This window comes from Pseudophryne corroboree, chromosome 1 (assembly GCF_028390025.1).
Source record: "Pseudophryne corroboree isolate aPseCor3 chromosome 1, aPseCor3.hap2, whole genome shotgun sequence".
NCBI classification, from domain to species: domain Eukaryota; kingdom Metazoa; phylum Chordata; class Amphibia; order Anura; family Myobatrachidae; genus Pseudophryne; species Pseudophryne corroboree.
The window spans coordinates 98,509,413-98,533,696 of record NC_086444.1 but is presented as its reverse complement, the minus strand read 5'-3'; the positions used below and the strand labels follow the sequence as shown (position 1 = coordinate 98,533,696).

The following is a 24,284-nucleotide window of genomic DNA, read 5'->3' as shown; positions in this document are numbered from 1 at the left end:
CCTGTACGCCGAAAGTGTCCCGCAATTCTTCTGGCCACCGACAGCATCTCTTGCACGCCCCTGTCGTTTTTTAAAAAATTCTGCACCACCAAATTCAAGGTATGTGCAAAACATGGGACGTGCTGGAATTTGCCCATATTTAATGCACACACAATATTGCTGGCGTTGTCCGATGCCACAAATCCACAGGAGAGTCCAATTGGGGTAAGCCATTCCGCGATGATCTTCCTCAGTTGCCGTAAGAGGTTTTCAGCTGTGTGCGTATTCTGGAAAGCGGTGATACAAAGCGTAGCCTGCCTAGGAAAGAGTTGGCGTTTGCGAGATGCTGCTACTGGTGCCGCCGCTGCTGTTCTTGCGGCGGGAGTCCATACATCTACCCAGTGGGCTGTCACAGTCATATAGTCCTGACCCTGCCCTGCTCCACTTGTCCACATGTCCGTGGTTAAGTGGACATTGGGTACAACTGCATTTTTTAGGACACTGGTGAGTCTTTTTCTGACGTCCGTGTACATTCTCGGTATCGCCTGCCTACAGAAGTGGAACCTAGATGGTATTTGGTAACGGGGGCACACTGCCTCAATAAATTGTCTAGTTCCCTGTGAACTAACGGCGGATACCGGACGCACGTCTAACACCAACATAGTTGTCAAGGACTCAGTTATCCGCTTTGCAACAGGATGACTGCTGTGATATTTCATCTTCCTCGCAAAGGACTGTTGGACAGTCAATTGCTTACTGGAAGTAGTACAAGTGGGCTTACGACTTCCCCTCTGGGATGACCATCGACTCCCAGCAGCAACAACAGCAGCGCCAGCAGCAGTAGGCGTTACACGCAAGGATGCATCGGAGGAATCCCAGGCAGGAGAGGACTCGTCAGAATTGCCAGTGACATGGCCTGCAGGACTATTGGCATTCCTGGGGAAGGAGGAAATTGACACTGAGGGAGTTGGTGGGGTGGTTTGCGTGAGCTTGGTTACAAGAGGAAGGGATTTACTGGTCAGTGGACTGCTTCCGCTGTCGGCCCAAGTTTTTGAACTTGTCACTGACTTATTATGAATGCGCTGCAGGTGACGTATAAGGGAGGATGTTCCGAGGTGGTTAACGTCCTTACCCCTACTTATTACAGCTTGACAAAGGGAACACACGGCTTGACACCTGTTGTCCGCATTTCTGGTGAAATACTTCCACACCGAAGAGCTGATTTTTTTGGTATTTTCACCAGGCATGTCAACGGCCCTATTCCTCCCACGGACAACAGGTGTCTCCCCGGGTGCCTGACTTAAACAAACCACCTCACCATCAGAATCCTCCTGGTCAATTTCCTCCCCAGCGCCAGCAACACCCATATCCTCCTCATCCTGGTGTACTTCAACACTGACATCTTCAATCTGACTATCAGGAACTGGACTGCGGGTGCTCCTTCCAGCACTTGCAGGGGGCGTGCAAATGGTGGAAGGCGCATGCTCTTCACGTCCAGTGTTGGGAAGGTCAGGCATCGCAACCGACACAATTGGACTCTCCTTGTGGATTTGGGATTTCGAAGAACGCACAGTTCTTTGCGGTGCTACTGCTTTTGCCAGCTTGAGTCTTTTCATTTTTCTAGCGAGAGGCTGAGTGCCTCCATCCTCATGTGAAGCTGAACCACTAGCCATGAACATAGGCCAGGGCCTCAGCCGTTCCTTGCCACTCCGTGTGGTAAATGGCATATTGGCAAGTTTACGCTTCTCCTCCGACAATTTTATTTTAGGTTTTGGAGTCCTTTTTTTACTGATATTTGGTGTTTTGGATTTGACATGCTCTGTACTATGACATTGGGCATCGGCCTTGGCAGACGACGTTGCTGGCATTTCATCGTCTCGGCCATGACTAGTGGCAGCAGCTTCAGCACGAGGTGGAAGTGGATCTTGATCTTTCCCTAATTTTGGAACCTCAACATTTTTGTTCTCCATATTTTAATAGGCACAACTAAAAGGCACCTCAGGTAAACAATGGAGATGGATGGATACTAGTATACAATTATGGATGGACTGCTGAGTGCCGACACAGAGGTAGCTACAGCCGTGGACTACCGTACTGTACTGTGTCTGCTGCTAATATAGACTGGTTGATAAAGAGATGTAGTAGTAGTATGTATGTATAAAGAAGAAAGAAAAAAAAACCACGGGTAGGTGGTATACAATTATGGACGGACTGCCCAGTGCCGACACAGAGGTAGCTACAGCCGTGGACTACCGTACTGTACTGTGTCTGCTGCTAATATAGACTGGTTGATAAAGAGATGTAGTAGTAGTAGTATGTATGTATAAAGAAGAAAGAAAAAAAAACCACGGGTAGGTGGTATACAATTATGGACGGACTGCCGAGTGCCGACACAGAGGTAGCTACAGCCGTGGACTACCGTACTGTACTGTGTCTGCTGCTAATATAGACTGGTTGATAAAGAGATGTAGTAGTAGTAGTATGTATGTATAAAGAAGAAAGAAAAAAAAACCACGGGTAGGTGGTATACAATTATGGACGGACTGCCCAGTGCCGACACAGAGGTAGCTACAGCCGTGGACTACCGTACTGTACTGTGTCTGCTGCTAATATAGACTGGTTGATAAAGAGATGTAGTAGTAGTATGTATGTATAAAGAAGAAAGAAAAAAAAACCACGGGTAGGTGGTATACAATTATGGACGGACTGCCCAGTGCCGACACAGAGGTAGCTACAGCCGTGGACTACCGTACTGTACTGTGTCTGCTGCTAATATAGACTGGTTGATAAAGAGATGTAGTAGTAGTAGTATGTATGTATAAAGAAGAAAGAAAAAAAAACCACGGGTAGGTGGTATACAATTATGGACAGACTGCCGAGTGCCGACACAGAGGTAGCTACAGCCGTGGACTACCGTACTGTACTGTGTCTGCTGCTAATATAGACTGGTTGATAAAGAGATGTAGTAGTAGTATGTATGTATAAAGAAGAAAGAAAAAAAAACCACGGGTAGGTGGTATACAATTATGGACGGACTGCCGAGTGCCGACACAGAGGTAGCTACAGCCGTGAACTACCGTACTGTGTCTGCTGCGACTGGATGATAAATAATGATATAAAAAATATATATATATCACTACTGCAGCCGGACAGGTATATATTATATAATGACGGACCTGCTGGACACTGTCTGTCAGCAGAATGAGTTTTTTATAGAATAAAAAAAAAAACACCACACAAGTGAAGTCACACGACGAGTGTTTAACTTTTTCAGGCAATCACAATATAGTATACTATACTACTAACTATACTGGTGGTCAGTGTGGTCAGGTCACTGGTCAGTCACACTGGCAGTGGCACTCCTGCAGCAAAAGTGTGCACTGTTTAATTTTAATAATAATATGTACTCCTGGCTCCTGCTATAACCTATAACTGGCACTGCAGTGCTCCCCAGTCTCCCCCACAATTATAAGATGTGTGAGCTGAGCACAGTCAGATACGAGTGTTTAACTTTTTCAGGCAATCACAATATAGTATACTATACTACTAACTATACTGGTGGTCAGTGTGGTCAGGTCACTGGTCAGTCACACTGGCAGTGGCACTCCTGCAGCAAAAGTGTGCACTGTTTAATTTTAATAATAATATGTACTCCTGGCTCCTGCTATAACCTATAACTGGCACTGCAGTGCTCCCCAGTCTCCCCCACAATTATAAGATGTGTGAGCTGAGCACAGTCAGATATATACATAGATGATGCAGCACACTGGGCTGAGCAGTGCACACAGATATGGTATGTGACTGAGTCACTGTGTATCGTTTTTTTCAGGCAGAGAACGGATATATTAAATAAAACTGCACTGTCTGGTGGTCACTGTGGTCAGTCACTAGTAAACTCTGCACTCTCTACAGTTCTACAGTACTCCTAATCTCCAGTAAATCAGGTCAATCTCTCTCTCTCTCTCTTCTAATCTAAATGGAGAGGACGCCAGCCACGTCCTCTCCCTATCAATCTCAATGCACGTGTGAAAATGGCGGCGACGCGCGGCTCCTTATATAGAATCCAAGTCTCGCGAGAATCCGACAGCGTCATGATGACGTTCGGGCGCGCTCGGGTTAACCGAGCAAGGCGGGAAGATCCGAGTCGCTCGGACCCGTGAAAAAAAACATGAAGTTCGTGCGGGTTCGGATTCAGAGAAACCGAACCCGCTCATCTCTAGAAACAAGCCTTTGTCTCGGCTCCAGTCCTCAGACATCCTAATCCGGAATTGCCCCTTGTGGTGGAGGTTGATGCCTCGGAGGTTGGAGTGGGGGCTATCCTTTCTCAAAAGGATCCGGAGTCTCTGGAGTTACATCCTTGTGCCTTTTTGTCCAGGAAATTCTCCTCCGCTGAATCCAACTATGACGTTGGTAATCGGGAGTTACTGGCGGTAAAGTGGGCTTTCGAGGAGTGGAGGCATTGGCTGGAGGGAGCAAAACATACTATTTCGGTATTGACTGACCATAAGAACCTGCAATACATTGAATCGGCTAAGCGGCTTAATGCACGGCAGGCACGTTGGGCATTATTTTTTACGCGTTTCAAATTTATAATCACTTTCAGGCCTGGTTCCAAGAATACTAAGGCTGATGCCCTGTCACGTAGCTTTCTTCCGGTTCACAATAACAATCCTGTTACCCCCATACTTCCATCTTCGGTCATCTGGGCGGGCCTCACACAAGATTTATTTACCCAGTTAAAACAGCTTCAACACCAAGCTCCTAGAATTACTCCTGCTGGTCGTCTTTACGTCCCTGAGTTTTTGAGAGCTACTGTTTTAACGGAATTCCATGATAACAAAGTTTCAGGGCATCCAGGAGTCTCTAAGACATTGGAGTTAGTCTCTCGCTCAGTATGGTGGCCTGGTCTTTCTAAAGACGTCAAGGAATTTGTTTATTCATGTCAGGTTTGTGCACAGCATAAGGTTCCCCGTTCCTTGCCTATCGGGCAACTTATGCCCTTAAATGTTCCTCTCAGGCCGTGGTCTCATATTTCCATGGATTTTGTGGTTGACCTTCCCCTTTTAGCCGGATTCCGAGTCATATGGGTGGTAGTGGACCGTTTTAGGAAAATGGCTCATTTTATTGCTCTTTCCCGATTGCCTTCTGCCCAAGGGTTGGCAGTTTTGTTTCTCCGCCATGTATTCAGGCTCCATGGGTTGCCTACTGATATTGTTTCTGATCGGGGTCCACAATTCATCGCACAATTCTGGAAATGTTTTTGTGCCTCATTGAAGATGAAATTGTCGTTAACATCCGGTTACCACCCACAATCCAACGGGCAAACCGAACGAGTTAACCAATCATTGAAACAATATTTGCGCTTGTATTCAGCCAAACTCCAGAATGATTGGTCCGAGTTTCTTCCGTTGGCTGAATTTGCTTACAATAATTCTTGTCATTCCTCCACTAAAGAGTCTCCATTCTTTTCAGTTTTTGGTTTTCACCCCAGAGCTAATTCTTTTTTTCATCATTCCTCAGTCTCCTCGCTAACCTTAACCTCCCATCTCAGAGCCATTTGGAAAAAGGTGCACCTTGCTATCAGAAAAGCGGCCTTTCGAGAGAAGAAATTTTCTGACAGGCTCCGACGTCCTTGCACTTTTAAGGTGGGAGATAGGGTGTGGTTGTCGACTCGCAACGTCAGGCTTCGACAATCCTCGGCTAGACTGGGACCCAAATTTATTGGGCCATTTCTTATTATTAAAAGAGTCAACCCAGTTGCCTTTCGGTTACGTTTACCAAGATCTCTCAGGATTGGAAATACATTTCATTGTTCCCTGTTGAAACAATACGTTTCTTCCAGTAGATTTCCTCGGAAGATCTCTCAGGGTAGATCTCCAGTGGATGTACAGGGACAACAGGAGTTCTTGGTAGAGAAGGTTCTCGATTCCAAATTGTCCCGGGGTCGGCTGTATTTTCTGGTTCACTGGAAAGGCTATGGTCCGGAGGAAAGGTCTTGGGTCCTGGATAAGGATCTTCATGCCCCGAGGCTCAAGAGGGCATTTTTTCGGGAATTTCCTCAGAAACCTGGCGTTAGGGGTTCCTTGACCCCTCCTCAAGGGGGGGGTACTGTTAGGCGCCGGGGTCCGCTTGTCTGCGCGGCCCGGCGCCTAGCAACTAGAGACGCCGTGCGCGTACAGCCGCCGGCTCCCTAGCAATGCTAGACGCCGGGCGCGCTGAGCCGCACGGACCCTAGCAACGGGGACGCGACTGGCGGACCGCGTTCCCCGTTGCTAGGCTTTAGGAAATTAAGATATTCACCTGCTCTCTGGCCGTGCAGCAAGGCAGCTGCACGGCATTTATTCTAATCAGCCTTTAGCAGCTGATTGGAGGACTCCTTGTTAAATACACTCCCAGGGCTTCTCACAGACGCCGGTAATAGCTTCCTGCATGCTGCCTTTGTTTGCTGAGAGTCTGTTTCCAGCCCTGCTGTATCCGGTCATTCCAGTCCTCAGAAGTCCGGTATTCGGGAGTTGTCATCTCATCCCAAGAGGTCGTTTGGTTCCCTGGAGTCCTGAATGATCACCGTTTTATATCCAGTGGTGTTCGTGAGTTGCGGCTCTGCCGTGTGTTGCGGCTCAGCCGCTTTACCTTTTATATTTTGAGTTTGGAGCATTTGCGGAGGGTTTGGCTTCCACAAGTCCTCTCTGGTACTCGGCGGTGCCGGGTAGGAGAATTGGACAAGTGGATATTTTGGTTGTCCTTTTCCCTGGCGGTTTCTCCGCACATATTATAGTTTTGAGTTTGCTTAGCCCCTGGCCTGGTTGTTTAGTTAGAGGGCCTCTTGTTATCACCCTGTCTCGGGTTTCCCTTTGTCTCTCATTAAGACCGGGGGGCATCGGAGTTGGGCAGACATAATCCGCCCTTCAAACGGGGCTGCCAAGGGCTCAAGAAACCATAGTCTCGCAGGGGATTTCTGACAACACGGGTGAGACAACAGAGTTAGGGCGCCAGGGGCTATTTTCCTGTCCTGCTCCCTTCCCCAGCATTCCGTTCCAGTGCTCCGGTCCTTGCCATAAGATCTCCTCTGACCAGAGTGCTGGAATCATAACACCTTGCTTGCATCGAGGGCAGGAGAGCACAGCGCACACCTCTCTTGCTCCCCAGTCCAATCTCCGGCGATGGCACAGGTATCTTAAATCAGGTGCCGGTCCGTGTTCACGGACCAGAAGCCAATCAGGAGCAGTGCCAGAGTCTTTGCTTTCTATGTGCAGTGCCATCTTCCCAAAGAAATCACCATGAAGACGGCGCCACTGCCACTGGCTACAGCACAGGCATACTGGGGAGGGATAGCAAACTGGGGCTTCTGCCAGGCCCCTCCAGCAGCCCCTTTACCAATGCTCGTCTTTTGTTGTTTTTATAACAACATGGTGACGACACTGTAGCAAAGAGATTTTCAACCCTTTACATCTCGCGGCACACTGAACAAGATTTAAGTATTGCCAAGGCACATTCAAATATAATGGTGATGCATGGTGCAGTTGCATGTCCTATGATGTCATGTTACAGCTTCTCCATAGGTAACGCCTGAGCCACATCTGAGAAAGCCAGAAGAGCCCAACACTGCCCGGGTCCTAAATAAGAACTGGCTCTGCAACCACTAAACCCATCAGTATTGATCATTCCAGGGCCTCAGTAACGGCAAAACACTGACGGGCCTGGATGTGCTTCTATGGCGGCACACCTGGAGACTGCTCAGGGCACACTAGTTTTCATCGTTTTGTCCTTAAATTAGGTTATCATTGAAACACCGGTACAGTAATAAACAACATAACAACAGTGGAAATTGGGTTCACACAAAGCCTTACATAGCCAAAGATAAATAGGGACACCCTACAATAAAAATATATACATATAATAAAACTGTAAGGGTTGTGTCTGTACATAGACATTTTTTTATTGAGAATTATACTTCTAGGGACTGTTTATGGACCATGGAGACAAAAAAAAAGTGAAATTTAGACTGTGTCTGTACGTTCTGGCATCACACAAAAACTACTGTATGAATTTATATCACATTTTCACTGTTGTATAGCTTAGTGACCTAGAAAAGGATTGAGGTATGTATGGTCTCGATCTAACATCAGGGAGAGGAACAATAAATGAACAACCAGATGCTTGCAGTGTGCAGGCTCCTCAAGTCCAAAAAGGATGCGGTTACAATACCAGCGCTGGCATCATGAACACTGACTAGCCCGCCAGTTGGCATGCCGAGCAACAGGGACTATTCCCATAGAGTGGGATAGAACCTGTGGCAAGCGCAACGAGCCCGCAAGGGTCTTTGTTGTGCTGGCCGAAATCCCCCCTGCTGGCCATCTGACGGACGGAATCCCGGCGTCGGTATGGTGACCGCCAGTCTCCCAACCACCGATCACCCAATACCAACCTGTCCAAAATGACTATACAGTATGAGTGGAATTATTACACTCACTTAGTGCAGTTGGACTTCCAGCATATAGCACTGCACTGACAGTTGGTGTTCCGGTCATGCTTCTGCAGACCTTGACTCTGCCCAGGTTATACTGTTTTCAGCGAGAAAGCTGTCCAATCTGATTTTGAATGCATTTACAGAGTCCGCCATTATTACCTTCTCCGGCAGGGAGTTCCAAATCTTTATTGCCCTGAAGAACCCCTTCCTACGTTTTGTATGGAATTTTCTCTCCTCTAACCTCAGTGAGTGTCCATGTGTCCTATACAGAGTTCTATTAATAAACAAATCCCCTGCTAACTCCTTGTAATGACCCTTTACATATTTGAAGATATTAATAATATCTCCTCTTAGACGCCTCTTTTCTAGAGTATACATATTTAACATAGTTAGCCTTTTCTCGTACTCCAGTGTCTCTAACCCTTTAATCAGTTTAGTAGCACGCCTTTGAACTCTTTCGAGTTCTCCAATATCTTTTCTATAATATGGTGCCAAAAACTTAACACAATATTCCAGGTGCGGACGTTCCAATGATTTGTACAACGGCATGATTACATCCTCGTCCCTGGTCTCAATACCCCGTTTTATGCAAGGAAGGACTTTACTTGTCTTCTTCACTGCATTTTAACACTGTGTACTGCTATTGAGTGTATTATCTATGAGGACCCCAAAATCTTTTTCCACTACTGATACCACTATATTTTCCCCATTAAGTGAATAGGATGCAAGTTTGTTTTTAATCCCAAAATGCATAGCTTTGCATTTTTCAATATTGAACCTCATTCCCCATTTAGACACCCAGAATTCAAGTTTAAATAAGTCATTCTGTAGAGACTCCACATCTATTTCTGAATTAATTACCTTACACAGTTTAGTATCATCTGCAAAGATTGATACTCTGCTTCCCAGGCCTATTCCTAGGTCATTAATACATATATTGAACAGTAGCGGACCAAATATGGACCCTTGTGGTATACCGCTGACTACTAGTGCCCAGCTGGAGAACATCTCATTGACCACTACTCGTTGTACCCTGTTATCCAGCCAATTACCTATCCATGTACAAATAGTGTATCCTAGGCCAAGTTCCCTTAATTTGATGATCAGTCTCTTGTGAGGCACTGTATTGAAGGCTTTTGCAAAATCTAAATAGACCACATCCACTGCTTTTCCCTGGTTAAGATTATCGCTCACTTCGTCGTAGAAGCTAATTAAGTTAGTTTGACATGATCTGTCGCTCACAAACCCATGCTAACTCCTGCTCATAAACTTAGTATTCCGCAGATAATCCTCTATGCTATCCCTCAAAATTCCTTCCAATATTTTACCCACTATAGAGGTTAAACTAACTGGTCTATAGTACCCAGGATGATTTTTTAGAACCCTTTTTAAATAATGGCACTACCTCAGCTATACGCCAATCCATCGGTACCATACCCGATTTAATGGAACTATAGAAAATCAAGTATAAGGGTCTTGCAAGCTGTGCCTTAAGCTCCATAATAACCCTCGTATGAAAACCATTTGGTCCCGGTGATTTATTAATCTTTATGTTGCTTAGTCTCTCCAGGACTATTTCCTCACTTAAACAAGCATCTAGCCAAGAATCATTACCTTCACTGTCGTTATGCACTACTAACACCGTCTGATCCTCCCTGGTGAAAAAAAGCTGTTCAGTATATCCGCTTTTATTTTGACATCGTTTCCAAGGCTCACAGTTCATCTTTTAATGGGCCTATGTTCTATTTTTTTAACCCTTTAATGTTTATGTAATTATAAAACTCTTTGGGATTGGCTTTATTCTCTATAGCAATTTGTTTTTCGTTTACAATTGTAGCTGCCCTTATTACTTTTTTGCATCTTTTATTGCATTCTTTGTAATACTGGAATGACTCCTCCCCTCCATTAGTTTTAAATGCTTTAAAAGAACACCTCTTTTTAGCCATTGCTTCTTTGACATCCTTATTAAGCCACATTGATTTGAGTACATTACTCTTGCATTTACTGCCCAAGGGTATGAATTTGTGAATATTGCTATCAAGCAACCCTTTTAAAGCATCCCACATTTCCGATGTGTCTTTACTATGAAACAAAACTTCCCAGTCAATGTCGTTTAGCATATTGAAGTTAGCTTTTCTAAAGTTGAATGTTTTTGTTGATTCCTTATAGCTATGTTTCTTGAAACTGATGCTGAATGTGATCATATAGTGATCACTGTTTCCCAAGGTCTCCCCAACTGTAATGTTTGATATAATGTCCACATTATTGGTAATAACTTGGTCCAGAACATTATAACCTCTGGTTGGGTCCTCGACTAATTGAGACAAGTATTGATCCTTTAATGTGTTTAGAATCCTGCTGCTCCTAATTTTTACACATGAATCGTTACTCCAGTTTATACCTGGATAGTTAAAAATACCCTAACACTAGGATGTCCCCCATTCCCGCAGCTTTTTCAATTTGCTGTGAGAGCAGTTCCTCGTCACGTATGCTAATATCTGGTTGCTTGTAGCACGTGCCAATTACTAGTTTCTTTATTTCAGTGCCCCCACTAGTGATCTCAACCCATAGTGATTCCACATTATCACCAGTCCCCTCGTAAATAACATATATTAAGTTTGGTTTTAGAGATGGTTTTACATAGAGACATACCCCTCCTCCCCTTTTGGTAGCCCTGTCCCTCCTGAGAAGTGAATATCCCTCCAAATTAGTAACCCAGTCGTGAGAGTCGTCCCACCATGTTTCCGAAATACCTATAATATCATACTGATTTTTTGATACTTGCCATTCCAATTCCCCCATTTTACCTGATAGGCTTCTTGCTTTCGCAAGCAGACATTTTATGTTAATATTTCCTTTGCCCTTTTGCTTTAATGGTAACTTACCATTATTTACAAGTGCCTTTCTAGAATTACTCTTACCAACTGTTATTCTATTCTCTACCTTACCCCCCATCAGGGGTTAAGGTGCAATCAGTGAGATTGCTGGACTATTCAGGGAGTTTGGGAGATTTCTTCTATTTCAGGGAGTCTCCTGCAGAATGAGGGAGAGTAGGCAAGTATGTTTATACCAACAGAATAATGTACAAAAAGACAGCAAACTACATGTACAGTAGTTTAATTTGGACCACATGGCCTGCCTGGTAGTGGTATCACATCCTATAGCAACAATACACTGTTCAACACTTAAGTCACGTAATCGGTCAGGCAGAGATGCACCTCTCTGCCGGTAACCTCAGGGTACCATGTGTAAAATGTGGCACTGGTGCTCCCGAACTGTAGCATGTGGAACGCAAAACTGGATATAAGCAGCTAGCTACTCCTGTGGAATGCAACAACTTCTAATGCAGCTACCAGTTAGCAAGCAACATCAGTGCACATGTGCAGACCAGTAGGGACCATATGGTAGCACTGATCCCAAGTTTTGAATGACCAGCTAAACTACAGGAATAATTTATTAAACTCAATAAAACAGGAGTTAAAGGGAATGTCTCATATCAGCACATCCCTAGGCATACAATGCTAGCAAACTCAATGTGGTATTAGAATATTACTAGAGATGTGCACAGGACCATTTTTGCTGGATTTGCAATTGGCCCTGATTCGTTATCCAGCTTTGTATTTGGTTTTTGCCAAACTGCCGTGACTGGTTTTGTTTTTTTGTTTTCAAAAATTGACAAACAAAACTAAAATCACATAATTTGGGCCTTTTTTTTGTTCCATGGGGGTGATTCAGACCTGATCCTAGATGTGCTAAATTTAGCACATTTATGATCAGATTCTCTGACATGCGGGGGGACGCCCAGCACAGGGCTAGTATGCCCCACATGTTAGGCGCCCGCATGAGACCCACAGCCATTTTTGTGATAGCATCGGCTGCGTATGATGTCATGCAGCTGCACCGACTACGCCCCCTGTTTCTCCGTTGCCGCCCCTGTTTTGAAGTCTCGTCCCCGCAATACTCCATCTTCGTCTTTGAAATGAAGCGTTACCTCCCCCCCCGTGACCATCTCTGCCTCATAGACAGGCAGAAGCAATCGCATTTTCTGTGGGGCGCCGTAGAAAATGCAGGCGTATGCGCAGGATGGGCCCTGCGCAGGATCCCGCATCCTCTTAGCAATTTTTACTGTTGGATCGCTTATTGCGATTGCGATCCATCCTTAATCAGGCTCTATTTGTAAAATATAAAATATACATCACAAGATTAGATGCCACTAAGGCCCTCATTCCGAGTTGTTCGCTCGCAAGCTGCTTTTAGCAGCTTTGCACACGCTAAGTCGCCGCCTACTGGGTGTGAATCTTAGCTTCTCAAAATTGCGACCGACGGATTCGCAATATTGCGAATAGACCTTTCTTAGCAGTTTCTGAGTAGCTCCGGACTTACTCAGCCATTGCGATCAGTTCAGTCAGTTTCGTTCCTGGTTTGACGTCACAAACACACCCAGCGTTCGCCCAGACACTCCCCCGTTTCTCCAGCCACTCCCGCGTTTTTCCCAGAAACGGTAGCGTTTTTTCCAACACACCCACAAAACGGCCAGTTTCCACCTAGAAACATCCACTTCCTGTCAATCACATTACAATCACCAGAACGAAGAAAAAAACTCGTAATGCCGTGAGTAAAATACCTAACTGCATAGCAAATTTACTTGGCGCAGTCGCACTGCGGGCATTGCGCATGCGCAGTAAGTGGAAAATCGCAAAATAACGAAAATCGGCAACGAGCGAACAACTCTTGTTTTTATCCAATACTATATACAGATGTAGCCATGCTGATCATGGCTACATCTGAGGGAAACGTGCACCCTCGACGCAGCTATGCGCACCTGTGCCTAGTTTTGTCGAGTTGCGGCATTTGCCGCCCCCATCCATGTGAATGGGGCACACACATGTCTTAGATGTCCAGATGTACGCGGTGCGGTCGCGACTAACAAGGCGCAATCGCCTTAAGATGTAGCCACAATGAGAATAGCTACATTCGTACAGTTGTAATTCCTGTTAGCGTCAGAAATGAATGCTATGGTGGCTATGACTGTCCCCCTCCCCCCTCATTCCCACTCAGGGAGTGTGGGGGGAGGGGGACAGTCATAACCCATAGGGGTACAGGGGAAACCACCGGTGGGCCCTACTGTCTGGGGGCCCACCTCCTCGTCTATGGATCAGGTCCCGTCTGTGCACTTGAATTGTACATTATACATATTATCTACAGTGCATTGCAGTTATTAATCTGGTACATTATCATGCATGTACTAGCAGTATTTACTATATATATTTATCATGGGCCCTATACCATGTTAGCCAAGCCTCTGTGGCAGCAGGCCACACCCCTAAGCATGGGCCTTTACCTCTGCATTCCCCCGGTGGGCTCTCCATGCCCCACTCATTTCTTGCTCTCTTTTTTCACTCTCTAACCATTGACGTATAGGTGCGTTTTTCTCCTGCCGGGTAAATAGGTCAAGATATCAGATTTGAGGTGACAGATGGGAAGACTGGGTTAGGCAAGGTTAGTTGGAGGGCGGGTGGTCTGGGCAAACCAGGGACGTGCAGTCAGGGAAGGCAGGGGAGGCAGTGCCTCCCCTGTCGTTAATGATTAAAATAATATAAAGAAGATACTTATGACACATACTGTATTCTGTGTCATAAGTATCTCCTTTATATTAATCTAATCATTATCCCTGTTTAAATGTGTTTGGGAGGCACCGATCGTGGTACCTCCCAGTGTGAATGGGGAAGGGTGTGGGAGCGGGGGGCGGGGGTGGGCGGGGCCTAGCCATGGGTATTAAAAGTCCATTGGAAATGCATGGGAAAGCGGCACCATTAGAGGTGCTGCTTTCATACAGGGACGTGCTTTCAACCCATGAAAGCACACCCCTGTCAGTGAGGCCACAGTGATTGGCCAGAGGATCCGTCACTGGATCCGCTGCCATCACTATATGGGTGCGCGGAGGTGTGGGCATTGGTGGAAGTGAGAGTATTAGTGGCACTGCCATTCTGCAGAGTTTGGCAGCGGAGCAGTACCAATTTCAAAAATGGCACCTCAGCGTAATTTTTTAAATTCAAGATGGCAACCACGAGCCAATCACGGCTCGCTGCGTCATCACCCCGGCCCCTCCGGCTGACTTATATAAGTCAGCACGAGGCATCGGCGTCAGTCCGACGGCGGAAGAGCTCCTGAAGAAAGAAGACGCTGGAAGTCTTGGATGGCTTAAAGGCCGCCGCCTCCAGGTGAAGACCCTGAATAATAAACTTTTTTTTAAAGATGGTGTGGTGTTTTTATTTTAATATTTTCTTTACAGGTGGACTACAGGTGCCAGCGGGCCCTTTATGTCCGGACACGCTGGCACTTGTGGTTCTCCAAGTGCTATGCAAAAGAGCTTAACGGCTGCCGCCCACCAGGTGAAGACGCTGGAAGCCCTGGGAAGGCGGCAGCCATGCAAAAGAGCTTAAAGGCCGCTGCCTCCCCGGTGAAGACGCTGGAAGCCCTGGGGAGGCGGCGGCTCCCCAGGTGAAGGCGTCGGAAGCCCTGGAGAGGCGGCAGCCATGCAAAAAAAGCTTAAAGGCCGCCGCCCCCAGGTGAAGACCCTGACTAATAAACTTTTTTTTAAAGACGGAGTGGTGTTTTTATTTTAATTTTTTTTTTTTACAGGTGGACTACAGGTGCCAGTGGGCCCTTTATGTCCGGACATGCTGGCACTTGTGGTTCTCCAAGTGCTATGCAAAAAAGCTTAACAGCCACCATCCACCAGGTGAAGACGCTGGAAGCCCCGGGAAGGCGGCAGCCATGCAAAAGAGCTTAAAGGCCGCTGCCTCCCAGGTGAAGACGCCGGAGAAAGACGACGGAAGCCCTGGGGAGGCGGCGGCCCCCCAAGTGAAGACCCTGACTAATAAAAAAAAAATTAAAGACGGTGTGGTGTTTTTATTTTAATATTTTCTTTACAGGTGCCAGGGGGCCCTTTATGTCCAGACATGCTGGCAATTGTGGTTCTCCAAGTGCTATGCAAAAGAGCTTAACAGCCGCCGCCCACCAGGTGAAGAAGCTGGAAGCCCTGGGAAGGCGACAGCCATGCTAAAGAACTTAAAGGCTGCCGCCCCCAGGTGAAGACCCTGACTAATAAACTTTTTTCTTAAAGACGGTGTGGTGTTTTTAAAGAAGAGGAAGACAAAGAAGAAGGAGAAGAAGAAGAAGAAGAAGAAGAAGAAGAAGAAGAAGAAGAAGAAGAAGAACAAGAAGAAGAAGAAGTAGTAGTAGTAGAACAAAAATAGGCTATATTTTGCTTAAAATAAAAATAGACATTTATTTTTTAAATATATTTTGCTTGAAGTTGTCTTAATAAATAAATTCTCTCAAAAGGTGAAGAAATGACACATACTTAGGGAGACAAATATATTAGGAGAGTTTAAAACCATGCATTGTTTATTCTACACAAGAGAGTACCATGTGAGGCAGCCATTTTGGGTCCACTACATAGATTACACTGTGCTATAAGTAAAACATGGCAGTAAGGCATACAAAGGTAAAATGAAAAGCAACTAACAGGACACCTAGTTTGCAGCTTATGTGAGCGGCCTAACAAGGATGTACTGCCTGCCGCTGTGCAGGTGTCGTCACTTCACCCACCTGTGCAACGCCGTCACAGACGATATCCAGATGCGTAGGGACTCCGCTCTCCGGACCCGGCACCAGCGCGAACACCACCTCACCGCGGACGACGGGGGTCTGGAAAGAGAGGGATATGCCGGTTGAGACGTACGCCCGACCTCCGCCTAGAGTACGGGACACGTCAGGGGTAGCCGCGACCTTCACCGGCTGGGCGGAAGGTCATCACTGGCCAATAGGCCTCAGCTACCCAATTCTCACACACTCGCACTCTCGCACGTTGTGTGGTGAGAGGGGGGTCCTCGCGTCCGCGAGCAAACCCTCCCGACCGGTATACAGGGGGGGGGAATGACAGACAGACAGGCACAGGGTGATACTCACTTCCAACTTGCGGGTCACCTTGATTGTCGCACCTCTCCGCTCCTGTTGGGGCAAGAAGAACAGCCTCCCTACCTGCAGGCTACTCTACGGCTAACAACGATACAGCCAACTACGCCTGCCTAAACAAACTAACTTAAACTGGAGGCCACTGGTTCTACCCCAATCAAACAGAGACCGGACTAATTAATCACGTTCACTACCCGGCAAGTCAGTGGAACAATTCCCCGGCCCAACAGTATACCCCGATTTACCAGTCCTACCTTCCAGATGTTGGACACCGGCCGGTGCCTTTGGCTCGCAATGAAGGACGGGGGTCTAGAGCAGACGGTGGCCCACTCCCGACGGCCGGGGGATGGCGACGTGTGGGACGGGAACGTTACTCCACACTTCCAATCCCCTGGGCCATACACCGCGTGGGGCCGGTCGGCTTCAAACAACAGCCACTGATCCCTGAAGAGCTGCTGCACAGCCCACTTCCAGCCGGAGGGGGCGCAGGCAGGAGCCTGAATGAGGGGCGCAGGCCGGAGGCCTGGGTGAGGGGCGCAGGCTGGAGGTCTGGGTGAGGGGCGCAGGCTGGAGGTCTGGGTGAAGGGCGCAGGCCTGGGTGAAGGGCACAGGCCGGAGGCCTGCTGTAGGCGCAGGCCGGAGGCCTGGTGTGAGCGCAGGCCGGAGGCCTGGTGTGGGCGCAGGCCGGAGGCCTGGTGTGGGCGCAGGCCGGAGGCCTGGTGTGGGCGCAGGCCTGGTGTGGGCACAGGCCGGAGGCCTGGTGTGGGCACAGGCCGGAGGCCTGGTGTGGGCACAGGCCGGAGGCCTGGTGTGGGCACAGGCCGGAGGCCTGGTGTGGGCACAGGCCGGAGCCTGCCTACTGGGCGCACAGGCCGACAGGGCCTGACTCTCCCCGCAGGCCTAGTGCCTGTCCCTGGTGCTCTAGGGAGGGTTTATAAATAAGTGGAGGTGGCCCAAGGCCGCCTACCTGTCGCGGAGGGAGAGGCTGCAGCGGGGAGCTTCGTTAGCTCTTTTGCTCTCCACACGCTGCAGCACTCTCCGCCGGACTTCCGTCGCTGGTCGCCGTCTTCTGCCTTCCTGCTTGGCTCCGCCGACGTCTTCTCCCGCACCGCCGATGTCTTCTTCTGCTCCGCCGACGTCTTCTTCTGCTGCTCTGCCGCCGCCGCCGGACCCGCTGTCTTCCACTGGAGCTCTTCTCCCGTCGCCGTCCGCCGCTCGACTGACTGCTCCCGCTCCGCAGCGCCTCTTATATGGCGCTGGGAGCGGGCGGAGCTATGACGCGGCGAGCTCCGATTGGCTCGCCGCGGCGAGCTCCGATTGGTGGCCAAGGCGCGAGCCCTGATTGGCTCGCGCTTGGCACGCCGTTTGAAATGCGCCGCTGTGATTGGAGGGGCTTGAATCCTTTCGGATGCAAGCCCCTCCAGACTGGGACCTGCCCGCCGCGCCGCCGCCCGTCGCGCCGCCGGGGAGAAGGGGGCAATCCCCTTCACATTTCCCCCCCCTTTGTCCTTTGTGGTCCCCACAAAGCAAGAATCCGACCACACAAAGTTCGGGTCCGCGTAGCGAGGGCCCGGGACGCCCCTATTTGAACGCAGAGAGCGTCTTGGTAGGGGGGAGGCAACCACATCGGCTGGGGGTTGAGGCTCCGATGCCTCCTCTGGCCGATTCTCCTCGACCGGCGACCACCATTCCTCATCTGACAGAGGGGCCGGAGCTTCCCAGGCAGGGGCCCCCACCCCGTCCTCCGCTACAGGGGACTCAGCCCCGCTCACCGGATCCAGGAACGGACAAGGTCGCAGCTTACTCCGATGTAACGTGCGCAGGCGTCCCGTCCCATCAGTAGACTCCACTTGATACACAGGCCCACCTGGGGCCAAGCGACGGCGCACAAGGTACGGGGTAACTTCCCACCGTTCTGACAGTTTCCCCCCCGGGCGAACCTCTCGCACCAACACTCGCTGGCCCACGGCCAGCGACCCAGGCTCGTGGGACCTCACAGGTGGATGCTGGTGGTCTGCGATCAGCCTCCCAGCCAACTCGTGCGCCGCCTTCAGCCGCAGGCGGTGGTCCTCGACCCATTCGGCAGGGGCGAGGGGCGTTCCCTCCTCAGTCCCGGACAGTTGTAAGTCGTGTGCCTCCCGTCCTGGTCGACCGAACAGCAAAAAAAAAGGGGAAAATCCCGTGGTGTGATGGACTCTGTTGTTATAAGTCCAGACCAGTTCCTGAACATGTTCGGGCCATCGCTGCTTCTCAGCTCGTTCCAACACGCGGAGCATCTGCAGCAGAGTCCGGTTAAATCTCTCGCAGGCGCCATTCCCCTGCGGGTGGTAAGGTGTTGTGCGGGACTTTTGAACGCCATAAAGCTGGCAGAGGCGTTCCATCAGCTGCCCCTGGAAACAGGCCCCTTGATCCGAATGGATCCGCTCGGGGCAACCGTACTGCCGAATGAAATGTTCGACGATCGCTCGTGTTGCTGACTCCGCAGTCTGGTTCCGGGTGGGGACCACTACCGTGAATTTAGTGAAGTGGTCAGTCATTACCAGGGCATACTGGTGTCCACTTACTGACTCCCCGATCAACACGTAGTCGATCATCAGCATTTCCAGCGGCCGACTGGTCCGGATCGTCTGGATGGGCACATGCTGTTCCTGCGGCTTAACTACCGCACACCTCCTGCACTCACGACATACCTGGTCCACGACCGCTTGCAGCCGGGGGGCGAAATATTGGCGTCTCAACCAATGGTATGTTTTATAGGGTCCCAAATGGGCCCCCTGCTCGTGCGCCTCTTCCACCACTGACCGCACCCGGGCTTCTGGCACGACCACCTGCTCAACAGTACGCATTTCCTGTTCCAAGTAGCATTGTCTCCGTAGGGTACCAGCGCAGACCCGCAATTGGTCCCAACGACGCACCACCTTCCTACAGAACCCGGTCAGCCCATCCTGCTCCCGGCGAGATGGCATATGACCCCTCTGTACCCACTGTCGAATGAGGTCCAAACCTTCGTCGGCCTGCTGTTCCTGTGCCCAGTCCGTCTCCGTGTACCTAAGTAAGGCAGTCTGGGCGTCCTGTCGACACAACTCTCCGCCCACGGGCTGCCGCACACGAGTGAGATCCGGCATTTCTTCTCCGCAGTCATCTTCTTCTCCACCAGGTTCGGGGGTTTCCACTGGAAAGCGAGACAGGGCATCCGCGTTGGTATTGCTCTTCCCCGATCGATAGCGAATCTTGTAGGAGAACTTGGCCAACCTGGCCACCCACCGTTGCTCCAAGGCGCCTAACTTGGCGGTCTCCAGGTACGCCAGGGGGTTGTTGTCTGTAAAAATATCCACGTGAGCGGCGGTCAAGTACTCCGCAAACTTCTCGGTCACAGCCCACACCACCGCCAGCAATTCCAACTTGAAGGAACTGTAGTTGTCTGGGTTCCTTTCGGTCTCTCGCAGGCTACGACTGCCGTAAGCAATCACCCGCTCCTGCCCATCCTGAACCTGAGCCAAGACCGCGCCCAACCCCTGCAGACTTCCATCCGTGTATAGAACGAAGGGCTTCTCAAAATCTGCGTACCCCAACACTGGAGCCTCAGTGAGACTTGCCTTCAGTCGGTCAAAGGCCAGGTTCTGCGCTTCTCCCCAAGTCTCCAGGGCAGCTCTCTTCGTGGTCGCAATCCCTCGAAGCAAGGCATGTAGGGGTTCCGCAATCCGGGCGAAATCCTTGATGAAGCGTCGGTAGTACCCCACCAAACCCAGGAATGCCCGCAATTCCGTGACAGTGGTGGGCACCTTCCATTCCTGGACGGCCGCCACCTTGCTGGGGGTTGGGTACACCCCATCGCGTGACACCACGTGCCCGAGGTACTCCAAACTGGAGTTCAACAGGTGGCACTTCCGGGGCTTGAGCTTCAGGCCGTACTCCTCCAACCGTTGCAGAACCCTGTCGAGTCGAGCAAAGTGTTCCTCCAAGGTCGCGGCGAACACGATGATGTCGTCCAGGTAAATCAGCAAGGCCTCAAAATTCAAGTCTCCCAAGCACCTCTCCATCATCCGCTGGAATGTGGCGGGCGCATTGTTCAACCCGAACGGCATGCGGCAAAATTCGAACAACCCCATGGGAGTAACGAATGCGGTCTTCTCCCTATCCTGGGGAGCTACCGGCACTTGCCAGTACCCACTGGCCAGGTCCAGGGTCGAAAAGAATTTTGCATTGCCCAGTGCAGCTAGGGACTCCTCAATCCTAGGGAGAGGGTAAGCGTCCCGGACGGTGCAACTATTCAACTTCCGGTAATCCACACAGAACCGGATAGTCCCGTCCTTCTTCCGGACTAGGACAATGGGTGCAGCCCATGGACTCTTGCTCTCCTGGATCACGTGGTTGTCCAGCATCTGACGCAACATGCTCTTTACTTCTTGGTACAACCGGGGCGGTATCGGCCGATACCGCTCCCGAACCGGGGGGCGTCTCCGGTGCGGATCTCATGCTGTAGGTCCTCCGTATACCCGAAATCCTCTTCATGCCGGGAGAACACCTTCTGACGATTCCAGAGCATCTGGTCCAGCTTGGCTACGTCCCCGGCCGCGCACTCATCTAGCGACACGTCCATCTGCGTACGGATAATTGTACCGTTCCACTCAGGGCAGGCCCCCTCCTGCTCCTCCACTTGAACAGACAATGCCCATGCCTCGGAAGCCTCCGGCTGTAGGGAGAGTTTTCGCATACCCTGAATGCTATCCTCGTGAATCGCCACCACCTGAGCAATGACTGTCCCAGCTGGGACTCGGCAAAGCTGATCGGTGAGATTACAAAGGCGGACGGAGACCTTCCCCCCGGTCACCACCGACACGGTACGTGCCACCATCACTCCAGACCCTACCCTCAGCACATCAGTGGGCTCTACCATCACCTCCATGCCATTTAGGCTCTGATGAGTCCGTACTTCCAGAGGGATCAGGACCTCTTGGCGAGGTGGCAACTCCAGGCGCTGGTGGTGACAAACCTTCAAAAGACCCAGGTGCTCATCGATTGCCCCTAGGGCCCTGGTCCCCCGTCGCCCCACTTGTTGGAGAGCCTGCTGGACGGGGCGCCGGACTCCCAGATTCTTCCAATAGTGTGGCCCATTTTCCTGGAACAAGAGCTGGTCGAGATGTCGGAGTACATTCATCCCGAGGATCACTGGGCCATGGCTCAGCCCCGGGCTGCTGACTACCAGCAGCCCCTTCCTACCCAGCTCTCGGCCACAAACCACCATTTCCATCCACACCACCCCCACCACGGGGATGGGTAGGTTATTAGCTGCCGTGAGGGTAATGAAGCTCTCGGACACCTCACTTTTGAGATGGGCGTAGTGTTCAAGGAAACAGGCCTCGGAAATGGTGGATACTTGAGAGCCGGTATCCAACAGGCAGGACTGGTCTTTCCCACCGAGGCGGCTGACTACCACGGGACACTCTCCTACCAATTCAGCCTGTTCGTTAATGGCTGATCTCCCCTCATCGCTCTCCCCCACGGGTGGTCCCGTTACCGCGAGGGAGGTCAGTTTAACTGCGCCTCCGGGATTGCTTCGGTACAGGTCCGTGCAATATGTCCGTACCGATGGCAGCGGTAGCAACGAGGGCCTCGGCCCTCTCCCGGACGGCCGTCGGGTCCCGTGCTTCGTCCACGGGGCCGCCTGGTGTCCCGCTCACGGGACTCCGTGCCCCGCTGGTCACGCCGGTACACCTCCTCCCTCAGCTGGGAGACCTCTTCCCTCATCTCTTTGGTCACCCGGAGAAAGGCCTCTTTCAGGTCTTGCACACAGGTCTCTAATGGGTTGGTCTCCCTGCTAGCCACGGGCGCGGAGATCGGCTGCACCCACTGGGGAAAGACAGCGTGTGGCCCGTAATTGGCATTGCGGTCCCTGGCTACGGCGTCGATTTCCACCTGATGGAAGGTCAGGGTGTCATCCTGGGATATCTTATCCAGCATCACCTGCCTCAGGGGCACGTTCCTGAGTCCCATGGCGAACTGATCTCGCAATATCTGACTGGTGTTGGTGAGTGCCCCAAACCCATCGGGGTCTTTCCGACGTACTTCTCCCATCATCTCCTGGAGGGCGTTGGCATACTGGGGAATGGACTCGTCCTCCCTCTGGAACCGGCCAAACAGACGCTGCCGGAGGGTCCCCGCCGAGGAGGTGTCCCCATAGATATCCCCCAGGATACTATAGATCTCCTCCAGTTCCTCGCGTTCATCGTCGGGTCGTAAAAGAATCGTCCGACGAGCCTCGCCTTCCAGAGAATTCAGGGCGAGGGGCACCTGCAGGTCGTCGGGCACCCGATAGATGAGAAACGTCGCCTTTAGTCGGGCCTTCCAGTCCTCTAAGGTCATATTGCGACCGTCGTAACGGGGTAGGTGGGCGAGGGCTGGTCCGACGTTGAGTCGACGCGATGACCTTCGTCGCTCGTCGTCCGTTCCCCTCGGTACCACATCAGTGGAGCTGGCAGTCGAGCCTCTCCGAGTGGGTAGTTTCGGCACATCTGTCCATGGCTTCTCGGCTGTGGGTAGTGACTGATCTCCGTCCATCCTGCCGACTACGCCAAATGTGAGCGGCCTAACAAGGATGTACTGCCTGCCGCTGTGCAGGTGTCGTCACTTCACCCACCTGTGCAACGCCGTCACAGACGATATCCAGATGCGTAGGGACTCCGCTCTCCGGACCAGGCACCAGCGCGAACACCACCTCACCGCGGACGACGGGGGTCTGGAAAGAGAGGGATATGCCGGTTGAGACGTACGCCCGACCTCCGCCTAGAGTACGGGACACGTCAGGGGTAGCCGCGACCTTCACCGGCTGGGCAGAAGGTCATCACTGGCCAATAGGCCTCAGCTACCCAATTCTCACACACTCGCACTCTCGCACGTTGTGTGGTGAGAGGGGGGTCCTCGCGTCCGCGAGCAAACCCTCCCGACCGGTATACAGGGGGGGGGAATGACAGACAGACAGGCACAGGGTGATACTCACTTCCAACTTGCGGGTCACCTTGATTGTCGCACCTCTCCGCTCCTGTTGGGGCAAGAAGAACAGCCTCCCTACCTGCAGGCTACTCTACGGCTAACAACGATACAGCCAACTACGCCTGCCTAAACAAACTAACTTAAACTGGAGGCCACTGGTTCTACCCCAATCAAACAGAGACCGGACTAATTAATCACGTTCACTACCCGGCAAGTCAGTGGAACAATTCCCCGGCCCAACAGTATACCCCGATTTACCGGTGCCTTTGGCTCGCAATGAAGGACAGGGGTCTAGAGCAGACGGTGGCCCACTCCCGACGGCCGGGGGATGGCGACGTGTGGGACGGGAACGTTACTCCACACTTCCAATCCCCTGGGCCATACACCGCGTGGGGCCGGTCGGCTTCAAACAACAGCCACTGATCCCTGAAGAGCTGCTGCACAGCCCACTTCCAGCCGGAGGGGGCGCAGGCAGGAGCCTGAATGAGGGGCGCAGGCCGGAGGCCTGGGTGAGGGGCGCAGGCCGGAGGCCTGGGTGAGGGGCGCAGGCTGGAGGCCTGGGTGAAGGGCACAGGCCGGAGGCCTGCTGTGGGCGCAGGCCGGAGGCCTGGTGTGAGCGCAGGCTGGAGGCCTGGTGTGAGCGCAGGCCGGAGGCCTGGTGTGGGCGCAGGCCGGAGGCCTGGTGTGGGCGCAGGCCTGGTGTGGGCACAGGCCGGAGGCCTGGTGTGGGCACAGGCCGGAGGCCTGGTGTGGGCACAGGCCGGAGGCCTGGTGTGGGCACAGGCCGGAGCCTGCCTACTGGGCGCACAGGCCGACAGGGCCTGACTCTCCCCGCAGGCCTAGTGCCTGTCCCTGGTGCTCTAGGGAG

General features: G+C 51.1%; 1 protein-coding gene across 1 annotated transcript in view; it reads right to left on the bottom strand.

Moving 5' to 3' along the window:
* The window catches only part of LOC135062022 (uncharacterized), a 100,053-nt gene extending 77,264 nt beyond the window's left edge, over window positions 1–22,789 (bottom strand). Inside the window, exons 1-3 of the mRNA XM_063964105.1 lie at window positions 22,217–22,789; window positions 20,991–21,119; window positions 17,950–20,871 (exon numbers count right to left, since the gene is read on the bottom strand). Of these exons, the coding sequence (XP_063820175.1) occupies window positions 17,950–20,871; window positions 20,991–21,119; window positions 22,217–22,789 (3,624 nt within the window). The remainder of the gene's footprint in view (window positions 1–17,949; window positions 20,872–20,990; window positions 21,120–22,216) is intronic.
* Between the last annotated feature and the right edge of the window lie 1,495 nt (window positions 22,790–24,284).